Here is a 12057-nt window from a genome sequence, read left to right on the forward strand (position 1 = left end):
TGCACTTAAATAGTCACACCCTTTTCCCTTCCTTAATTTCTCCGGTATAATACCCATTATATCCCTATATAGACTATTTTTCATTCCTTAATTTTTTTTCATGGTTAGAGGAGCATTTGAGACAAGTGTTGTCATGTTTGAAGGAGCACCGGTTGTATACAAAGCTGTCAAAGTGTGAGTTTTGGTTGGAAGAAACTAACCAGGCCAAAGCTCGATAATTTACAAGAAATCGACCCATATTTTTTTTTACTTTGTAGTACTTTCTACTAGTATTGATCGGTAATTTTGATTATTTTTACTCTGTAACACAATTTAAAATCAACCTCAAAAACGAACATTAAACCATTGACCGAATTGCCACCCCCCACATAAGGTATCATTCGGGGAAAAAAGTGTGAAATTCTGCCACATAGAAATGTATACTTCCTAGATTTTGATACCCTCATTTGTTGTTGGCTTTAATTTTGTGCCTAAGCCACACAGGGGTCCTTCCTCGCCTTCTCAAAAAGGGAGAGAATTTCATCTTTATTCCTCATTGAAAAGAATAATTTAGCTTCTTGTGTAAAGCATCCACATAAATAAATGATAAAAGAAAGGTTTATTGGATCCATCTCCATACCAAACATAGAATAGATTAAGGTACAAATTCTTGGCTGCATTCTAATGCAGCCAAGCTAGCTGCAACAGCAATAAATATGAACATATAGTACGTTAAAATGAACATACGTTTTTTTTTTCTTCCCTATATCTTAATTTTCTTTCTTCTTCTTCCTAAGCTCTATTATTTTTCTCTCTCTTCAGTTTTCTTCTCAATTTAAAATTTTCTCTTTCCTCTTTACCTCACTTCCCTTCAATCTTTAAAGTTTTCTTCTTCTTTATATAAAATTTTGAGTTAGTAATTCGTGTTTTGATGGGTATACTCCTTTCTTTCTAAATCTATGAGTTTCAGATTCAATCATTTGGCTTTATCAAAGAGGAAAGAAAAAAATAGAGGAGAGAGAAAGTTGAGATCAAAGAAAACAATGGAGGTTAGATTTTATCAATTTGTAATTGTATTTTGTATGATTTCGTTGATCATGCATGATGATTTATTGTTTGATTATTTGAAATTATTATGAGTTTGTGATGAATATCAATTAAATTGCTTAATTGTTAATGAATATCAATTGTATTACTTAATTTGTAGTTATTTTCTCTCTCCCCTATCTTTCTCTCTCTCTTTTGATTTTTTTTCTTTTGATTTCTAATCATGTTACAAATCAATAATTATTTTCTCTATGATGAATCAAGATTAGATTTAAGGTTTATAATCAATTTTTTAGAGTTTTAATAATTACAATCGATCTTGAATATAATTTCTGTAAAAAAAAGCTGAATACGTAGGAATTTAAAATGAACATCTTTTACAAAATGAGCATTTAGTACACCGAAAATGAATATTAAATACATAAAAAATGAACATATTTCGACAATTTATTTTATCTTTATTTTTCATTAATAATTATGTACAATGAATTTGAACCTTTATGAAAATCATGTTCATTTTAATATCTTAAATGTTCATAACTTTTTGTTACATATTCATTTTATAAGTGTTCATTTTTTAATACTAAATGTTCATTTTTATTAGGTTGAAAATAAAATATAATACGTTGAAAGTTAAACTATTTGAACATTTATGTTGAAAATCTGAACAATTTATTATGAATATATATTTTCGTTATTCTTTACGAACATATCTGTTATTGATTATGAACACATATGACATATAGAGTGAATATTATTTATATTTTTAAGTATTGTATTGATGATTATATATTATAAACATTCTAAATAATTATTATGAAGATATTTTGTGATGATTATGAAAATTCTGATTATTTGTTATATTTTAGTGAGTACGGATTAATTGTATTTGTAGAAGACAAAGACTCTGAATTAGGGAAGAAACAACTAAGAAGTGATGAAGAAGTATATGATATGTACAATGAATTTGCCTTTAAGTTGGAGAATTTCCAATGTATATGATCCCAATTTTATGGTTGTATGATAAAGGTTCATTTCTAATATACTAAATGTTTATTTCTTTTTTTTGACATGTTCACTTTTTATTACTGAATGTTCATTTTTATTACTGAATATTTTTTTTTTTTTTATGTGTTCATTTTTCTAACTAAATGTTCATTTTTAAGGTCGTGGTCTAGCAAATTTATGATTATATGATGATTAGATTCATTTTTAATAAATTATCATTTCCTTGTAACATGTTCACTTTTTAGTATTAAATGTTCATTTGTTTTACGTGTTCATTTTTTGTTTTTATATGTTCATTTTTTTCATGTTCATATTTTTCAACTAAATGTTCATTTTTTATTTGGACCGCGCGTTTTGGACTTCACTTGTTGTAGCTATCTTAGCTGCACTAGAGTGTAGCCAAGACCAATTGAGATTAAGGGGACAAAGAACCCATTTTATTACACGAAAAAGAAGAATCTCAATTGATTTTATCGCTTCACAAGTGGGAGGGAATTTAAGGGCACCATGAAATTGAAAAAGACCATCAAATATAACTCCTATCAATCATTCAAATATTTCTTACTCTTATTATGTTTATATTACATCATTAGATTCATCACACATTATATGCTTACAATTTAACTTTATTGATGATACATTAATATTAGTAACCTTCTTATCAAAAAAGAGGCTGAGAAAGATATAACAATGTGAATTGATTAAATTTTTATTTATTTATCATTGATAATTGGTTGTATATATATAAAACTATACAACTATGTTGTTATAGAGACCATATAGGTTGTTTCAAGTTGCCTCATAAGAAGAAGAAAAAAAATAAAATTGACCCATGATATAATTTTTTTTTTTTTTTTTTTTGGGTGTTTAGAGAGCCACAAGGGCGGGGGTGAGAATTGATCCCAGAATCTCCTGGAATCGGGAGGGAAGCTCTAACCACTTGAGCTATCCATCACTCTCATATAATTTTTTTTATCAAATACATACATTAGCTTAGTCAATGCACCCAATATTACACTTTTCCATCTTATATGTTGACATATTGTTATAAAAGTGTGCACACATTTTTTGCTTCCAATAATTGATTAATGGAGTTAGGAAGTTAATACAAGTTGTCGGGGGAATACTTAGGCTTAGAGGGTCACAATAAGTCAATAACCAAAATCTCTCGATATGGATGCTAAATTAATCGCTTAAATTAAGGCTTTAATATGAGTTGGGTATGGGTTGAGTTGACATAAAGGAACTACATATAATGTAAAATATAAAATTTTTTAACTTGATATAAATTTATGATACGACACAACATATCGGCGCGTGAGGCATGTTGGTGGACCATGGACTATGCATGAACATCTTTTTAAATTTTGGTATGACCCGTACAACATGACCTCATGTTGGCCTGCTTATTTGACAAATTTATGAGAAAAGTATAAAATAATAAAGAGTTACTCGTGTCTATTAGCATGACATTACACAACATATACACCACACCATAAGATCGGGACAAGGCCAATACAAAGCCACACTTTCTCTCTTTTCTTTTTTAAAACACAATACATAGCACATGAGTTTGGAACGATTTCCCTAAAAATTGCTTAAACATAAATTTATTCCCTATATGCATCGGTTTAAAAACTTATTCCCACAATGTTGTCCACGTAAAACCGGTTCTAATAATTTAATAACATCACACTTTTTTTTTTTTTTTTTCCATTTCCTTTTGTTTATTAGAACCGCTAACGGTGTATGGAACCGTTGCCACCGTTATGTTGTAACTTTTGTTTATTAGAGCAAGTTTACCGTGTGACTAATCACATACAAAGTTCCAGAATTTGCGTAAACTTTTAGGGATATTTGACAAATGAGATTTTTTTACAATATTTATTGAATTTACGTACAAAGTAAAAAAAATATTATCCCTCTGGTAATTTAATGTTTTAATCAACATATCCTAGGATTTTTTTTATTATTTAAAACTAACGAATAATAATAAAATAAATAGATTTACAGATTTTTTTTTCCAGAGATTTATGCAAAATAAAATAAAAAATGAATCAAGAGATTGTACAGAGTAATATATATACAATATTTTAGCTAATCATACATTGTTTTTTTGCTGCAAGCTAATCATACATTGTATGAGCTTTAATATGATATAGAAATATTTAATAATATAGAAGCAAAATATTCATGAAAAAGGAAATAAATTATAAATTAATAGCATAAGTTAATTGTTTATACGTAGTAGAAACAAAACCTATCTTTTTTTACTTAAAAAACAAAAAAAAAATTGTAAGTAATTTAAGGGTGCAATTCTTATAGTAAGTTTGCTTATATAATTGGTAGTATAATATATATGGAGAATCTTATTTCAAAATAATTAAATTATATCTCATATTTGCTTGAAAAACCCGAATTAAAAAAGGAATTCCTAACTCTTTGAAATTCCTAAGCTACAAATACAAAGAGAAAAAGCAGGGTAATTTCGTAAAATGAAACTATAAAAAAAAAATTAAAAAAAAAACAGAGCACAAATACCCCAACCTAAAAAAGAGGAGAGAGAGTGAGAAGAGAAGAAGATCCCTCCCTCTTGTTCTTCTTCGTGTTTAGAGAGAGAAAAAAACCCTTAGAGAGAAACCGGCGAGAAGAAGAAAAGGAATTTACTTTTCTTCCTTCTTCTACCTTCGATTCGATTCGATCCTCATTCAATCTGTTCATCTTTCCCCTTTAATTTTTAAACCCTAATTTTAATCTTCCCCCAATTTCATACCAGATTTTTATTTTTATTTTTTGATCGTTTAAGTTAACTCGTTGGCATAAACCGAGTGATACCCAATACCCAGAAAAACCAAAAAAAAAAAAAAAAAAACCCTAATTTGGAATTTTCTTGGTTTTGATGGCAGCGACAGCTAACAGCAATCCTTCTCCTTCTCTCTCCTCTTCCTCCGCCGCCATATCGCCGAGTTCGACTCGGGCCGTGTTACCTCCGTGGTCCGGTGGCGTTCGACGCCCGGAATCTGAGTCAACCGGAGCTCCAAAGTCGCCGGCGGAAACAGGTGAGAGGAGTTTTTCATCGGCGCCGGAGATTCCGGCGGAGAACTCCGAGAATGGGGGCAATGCGGGTGGTAAAAAGCCCGCTTGGAATAAGAAACCGTCTAATGGACCCGTTGAGAATGGTGGGCCTGGCCCAGTTGTGATGGGCTCTTCTGCCGCTTGGCCCACTCTCTCTGAGACCAAAAACAAAGCTCCTCCTAAGCTTTCTTCTTCTGATTCCTCCAAAAGTCTTCCTGATTCTGGATCGGTTTCTTCTCCTCAGGTTTGCGTACTCTAATTTGTTTGATTTTTATTTATTTTTGGGATTTTTATTTATTTTTGGGTAATTTGTTTGCTTCTTAGATCATGTCATCCTGAAAATTATGATTTTGATTCAAAGTTTATTTACATATATAAATTCGGCTGATTTTATTAGGTATAAATTAGGGCTTAGTAGTGTTTTGATAAAATAAATTATTGATATTATAAGTGATGTTTGATGCTGCATTGGTTTTGTTAAATTAATTAGTTTTATTGGCTAAAAGGATCCGAGGGAACATGTTGTTTGATAATTTTATATATTTGTATAATTATCCTGTATTTTATTATTATAATTTGGGTTTATTGACGGAATTGTTGTTTCATGTTATGGTGTGGACTGTGGAGGATGTATTTGGGTTTTTGAAGCGATGGTGTTTATTGAGATTTTAGAGCATTGGATTTTATGGTGATGTTATGCTATCGGTTTATATATCGAGTAATTATTGGTAATTGGTAATTGGTTGGAAGGTGACTGATGTGAGAATGAAACGTTTGGGGTTGTTACATTCCCGTCTTCTGTGATTATATTGATCAAGTTTCCTCCGGATAAAGTGTACGGAGTACATGTTTTCCTTAAAGATAATAGTTTGATTTGTCATCAATCATCATCGTCTTATTTTTGTTATATATGTCTATATTTTGGTTGTGATGGTTTGGTTTGCTCTAGGTAATTGCATCCGAATCATCATCGTTGTCAATAGCTCCACCAGTACAGTCGTTGCCACAATCTTCATCAGCTTCTCCAAAGCCTACAACTAGTAGTTTGAGCCATAACTCTATGCCAAACCATGGACGTCCAGCGCGCCAAAAATCAATGAAGCGGGATGGTGGGGGAAACTCACAAGCTAATGGCGGTTTTTCTCATCAACCTTCATCTGCTGTGGAAGGTTCACACAATCATAATCATAACTCCTCAAAACCTACTTCTGGTGGTGCTTCTGACAGTTCTGGCAGAGACAACATTCAAAACCATGGTCACCGAGATCCGGGATCACGGAATGCTAGTGGGGATCATCCTCAGCCGCGCAACTCATACAGGAGGGGGGGTGGTGGGTCCCATTCACGAGGAGATGGTTCACATCAGAATTATGGGGGGAGACGCGGCGATCAGGATCGTGGGAATCATGATTGGAACCATCAGAGGAGTTTTAATGGGAGGGATTCTACCATGCAACCAAGAGTCTCTCCTAGAGGATTTGTGAGAACCCAGCCTGTTCCTCCTCCTTTTGTTCACACTCCACCTATGCGACCTTATATGAACCCTATGGGGGTTGGTAAGTTTTCATAGTTCCTTGCTGGCTAGAGTGCTGTTGTATGGGACTATGGGTACATATCTAATTTATTTGAATGTTTCAGAGCTCCCTTTGTATTATCTCCCTGGCAGTGTGCCTTTTGTTGCACCTGCACCTGTGTATATTCATGCTGCTCCAGATCCTCAGTTGCATACTAAGATAGTGAATCAGATAGATTACTATTTCAGGTACTTATTCTGGACTTCCTCTTTTCTGTACAGGGTATTTCTGAACTAATTGATGATGTGATCATTTATCTAATCATTTTGAGTTATTTATTGTGTTTTGACAGCAATGAGAATTTAATCAAAGACACATTTCTGCGGAAACAAATGGATTCACAGGGTTGGGTTAATGTTGGATTGATTGCTGGTTTTAAAAAAGTGAGTTTTTGTTCTGATGCAAGTTTTATTTAGATTTTCTTCTTGCCGTCTAATTTGATCTATTTGCCTGCTGATTGTAATTGAAATTTCATGACTCAGTTTTGCTCCTATCTTTATTTGGTTCTTCTTAATGCCCAGTGCCCACTGTTCAATTGTCATCTAGTGCCCTTTCCTTTTAAAATAAAATGATCTTATATGATCTTACTTTGTAAGTATACTCTGGCAGTAACTTTAGTCCTGGCATTCTTTCTTTACCATGAATTCTTTCTACGCTCATCTTAATTTCTCAATGATTAATTAGCTATATTCCATGCTTTGTGTACTTGGGTCAATCTATGGGCGGCTTCTTTCGTCTGTATTTTCCTGTACCTTGCTCTTTGCAGGTTTTTTAAGTGGTTCTTACAGTACCTTGAATGTTTAATTTAATGACTTCGCTCAGAATTAAATTTTTGGGGTGGTTTGTTTTATGTAAATAGTGGGAGTATTGAATGTGTTATATTATCTAACCAGTAAAGTCGATGGCTCTGAGTCTTTTGTAAGGTCCTCCATGATGGCTCTGAGTTTCTTGACCTTACTGAGCTTTTCTGCTTGAAATATTACATCTCCGTAACATATGTAGCTGTTTTTATTTTTATTGCAATCTAGAGCGCTCTGTTTTGCTACCTAAACAATGTATCTTATAACATTGCTTTCAAGTTGCTCTTCTATTATGTGGATCTGGCTCACCTGTATTTTGAATCTGGGAATGTTTACAAGTGGCTTGTTAATTTTCCCATGTTTATCCATGTTGTAGTACCAACACTCCTAGTTTTGATTCAAGAATGATGCAGCATAAAATATCTCATAATATATGTGTGATTTCTGTCTTAAAGTTAACTTTTCGGTTGAATATGCATGATTTCAAAAAATAGCTGAATATTATTGAAATAATGTGAAGCAAATGGTGAGAAAAAGTAAAATGAAGTGTAATGAAATAAAGAATAACGCATGGATGTAATGAAAAATGGGAGTGTAATGAAAAATAACGATCAATTTTAGAGTCTTGTGGCTGATTTGTAACAAGATGACAGTGTTGAATATACATTATTTTGGTAGATTATGTTTGAATTAGAGGATGGCTTTGTTCTTTTCTTTCCCAAAGAACCTTACTTTGTCACCATGTAAACTATAACCACTCAATTCACTCCCATTTGTTTTGTCATTTATGGCCTTGCAGTAAATGGAATTTACTCATTTAAGTCTACTGATTTTGTTTGGGATGACAAGTGGTTGGAGGGTATCACACTATCATTATCACCACTGCATTTGAGGATAGATTTGGGGTTGGATTGTGGGAATGAGGTGGGAGGAATGTAAGATGGGTATGAAGATGTGAGAGTAGGTATACTGACTAAATTAAGTTTCTAGGCTGGTTAAAGCGAAAGTTTTGCTTAATGATTTCATTGTAGAGGATAGTAAATGTGAAGTCCGAAGCATTGATTGTAAAGAATAGCTCGAGAGGGAATTTGACTATTTAAGTTGATGGTTATCTGAGTTATAGGCTGCTGTGACATCTAGAGATTGCTATAAATCTACAGGCTTTCTGCATATGATTTGTCATTGATTCTTCTGGGGATGATCTTTTTTTTTTTTTTTTTTAATTTTTTTTATAATAAATAAATATTTCCTGCACTGTTTTCCTTTGCGTAAGGCCACTTATTTAGTTATTTGTGTATCATCATGTTTGAGATAGTATGTTTGACAATATTGTTGGATCACGTATCTCACTGATTGGTTTGTATATGTAAGAACTCACTTCAATGAATTTGATTTTCTTTCTTTTGACATCGCATTGATATTGATTGATTAAGCTGATTGATCTTCTAGCTGTACTCGATTTGCCTGCGAGAAGTTTTGTAGGTTTCCATGTTTCTAATTAATTTCAGACCGTTTTTGTTACTATTTCCCTTTTCTTGCTTGCAATTGTTTGTTTATGAAATATGCGTATGTAGTACTTTCTTTCAGAAGGTGAAAGAAAGTTGGTCTGATTTATGTTGTATTCTAAAGGGCAGTAAAATCATCTTGTTCACTTGTTCATAGCATTGTGGGACAACTTTCATGGTTGAAGCAGGATATAACTAACAAGAATCCCTCTCTTGGCGGAATATGAAATCATCTGCTATCAGTGAAAAGAGATCATCATTCTTGTTTTATATTGCTGATGCCCCATTTATCTGGCACCCTCCCCCATGTCGGGGCTTTTGTTCTTCCAATTTCATTTTGATCAGTTGTGGAGTTCGATTTATTTGTTTCCTCTTTTCTTCATTATTTCTTCTATTCTCTTTAGAACTCTTTTAATATATTGTTATGTTGGCCATAAGAGAGTATGGAAGTGAGTATCGTCAAGAGATGAAGTTCCTTGTGAGTTTTGAGTAATAGGGAAGTAGGATTCCTTGTTTTTACGCTCCAAAGTAGGATGTCGTTGCTGTTTTTATATTACCATGTCAAAGCTATTGCCCTCTCCTCCATTTTCATACGTTTCAGCTTAATTTTCCTAATTCTGCACTTTCTTTACGCATATAGTTATGAGTATTGATAATTTTGCATTTTTTTCAATATCCTTTGCAAGTCTATAGCAGAAAATTCAGACCTAGGGAATTAGTATTTATTTATTTTTTTGTATCTGCCTGTAAGTCTATATTTACTCCCTATTCTCATTTTCCATAACGTAATGTCTTTAATTCATCTTCCACTGTTTTAAATGTCCCCAAATTTATTTTCCCATTTCCAGTTGAGGTTTCTTTTTCTCATCAACCTATTTTTTTTCTTGAATCTAATCGTAGCTCTTTCAATTTTACTTAACTCCCTTTTAAATTTTTATCTCACTTTACATATACTTACTGACCAAGAGAGTATCTTTACACAAGTCACAATCATTTAGGCACAGAATTCTGTTCATTGATTTTGTTATTCTGAAATGTATATGCTCTTTGATCTGTTGGTATAGAAAAATGGAAGTCGTGCAAATAAATTATGCAGTTATTGTCTATTTTTCTTGTGAAATGACCATTGATTCCCTTTTCATTTTACTTTGGTTATTGGAATGTCTCAACTCTTCAAACTATATATTATGCAGTATCTCTTTGTCAATGTTATGTTGGAACTTGATTTCAGGTCAAGGAGTTGACAGAAAATGTTCAGCACATATTGGATGCTGTGAGGTCTTCGACTGTTATTGAAGTGCAGGTAATATTCATGCCTGCTCAATTGATTTAATTATTTACCACCCCATCCTTTTTAAGAGCAGGGTTTTTGAAATTGTCTTGAGTGTAAAGTTGTTTTTTATTTTTTGGTAAATTACGATTGCAGGGTGAAAAAATCAGAAAACGTGATGATTGGGTAAGATGGATTATTCCAACAACTTTGCAGGATTCAACTGCATCTGGATCGCAATCTCCTAATTCTCCAACTACTGCTACACTGCCAGCTCAGTTTCAAAATCTTAAAGTAGATGAGAAGACCATTGATCAGAATCATTCTAAGGCTCAGCTAGATGTTAACGCTGCTACAATCTTTAGATCATCCTCTGGGGATTTGCATAGCCCGTCAAAGTCTGGAGCAAGCTCAAGTGGATGTTGATCAACTGGATCCAGCCTTTATTTCAGGCGAGGATCATGCTGATTATATTTGATCCGGAAACACCATGTGGAATGTAGGAACAGGGGATGAATGACCTTGGTGAGTATAATCCATTTATTCTGGATCATGACTTGCAATTACACCATGTTTTGCAAAGCAGATATATTAAACTATAAAACTCAAAAAAAAAAAAAAAAAAAAACCAAAAAAAAAAAAAAAAAAAAACCAAAAAAAAAAAAAAAAAAATAGAAAAAATAGAAAAACAAAAAGATTGAGAGATACAACCAACAAGATAGACTGCGGAAGAAGAATCCTAAAAAATTTTGTTTTTTTTTTCCTTCTCTTTGTTTCCCCCCCTTTTGTGTGTATGTAATATCTTGACCTTGTGGCAGGAGTTTATGGGTCTTTTTGTTTTTTTTTTTTTGTTTTTTTTTTTTTTTGGGATGTGATTATGGTAAAATCAGTTTTGCCTTCTTCATCTGTGTTGATTCTGGTGCCTCAGTAATTTGTTTGGGGAATTTTGATTTCATGTCCCTCTGCCCCTCAGCCTGTTTTTATCATAATCTTTGGGGCTATTGAGAAGTTAACTACTGAAATGTCATCGATGGATGAGTCTTGTACATTGTTGAGGATGACAAAGGTGGTGAGTTTATCTGAAGCTGCTGATCGTGCATCGCTCCTGCCATTTAACTTTACTCTGGTGTTTGAAAGTCTCTTGTCTCTTATATATACTGTGTCGTATTTAGTTTATACTGTGCAGTTCTAACACTGCAAAGACTTGCACTCTCTTGGTGAGAGAAGTGTTCTAGGTTAGAGTTTGGTATGTTCAGAACTTCATTTGAAACTAGATGTTAGCAAACGTATGGATTTGATGTTGGTATTGACTTGAATTTTTATCTATTATTGTTAGATTAGTCGTAAATTTTGTGACACCTGCCTTGGTTGAGACCATATAGGATCTATTGTGGCATCTAAGATTATTGACAGGGATGAGACCCTGTAGTTATTTGGAGCTGCGTGCTTATGAACCATATGGCTGGCTTAATCGATCTTGGGTTACAATTGAATTTGGGGATGATATTGATCAAAACTATCGTATGCTTTATGTGTAGTCACTAGTCAGACATCTACTGCCTCTTTAGCCTTTCCTAATTGTGTGTTTTTTTTGGTCTACACTGCCAAATTTATCCATTTCCATTCTAAACAACTTTACGAAGTACTTCGTATTTGTTTTGGCCAGTTTAGTGTTTTCTCACTGTCTCTTGCCATAGGAGATTTTGGAGACCACTTTGTTTGGAGCTAGTCACTTGATATATAGCAACCTTTGTTCCAAATTACTTGCTCAATTACCTTAAATGCATATAAACTGAAGT

At 33.0% G+C, this 12057-nt stretch overlaps 1 protein-coding gene across 1 annotated transcript; it reads left to right on the forward strand.

Moving 5' to 3' along the window:
- Positions 1-4608: 4608 nt before the first annotated feature.
- On the forward strand, positions 4609-11614 carry LOC145562615 (la-related protein 1C-like). The gene is made up of 6 exons (XM_081622956.1): positions 4609-5353; positions 6059-6665; positions 6748-6871; positions 6976-7066; positions 10220-10291; positions 10415-11614. The coding sequence occupies exons 1-6, from the start codon at positions 4934-4936 to the stop codon at positions 10682-10684; spliced, it is 1584 nt and encodes a 527-aa protein (XP_081479082.1). The 5' UTR covers positions 4609-4933; the 3' UTR covers positions 10685-11614.
- Positions 11615-12057: the final 443 nt, after the last annotated feature.

Source organism: Chenopodium album, chromosome 1, assembly GCF_948465745.1.
Source record: "Chenopodium album chromosome 1, dcCheAlbu1.1, whole genome shotgun sequence".
Lineage (NCBI taxonomy): Eukaryota > Viridiplantae > Streptophyta > Magnoliopsida > Caryophyllales > Amaranthaceae > Chenopodium > Chenopodium album.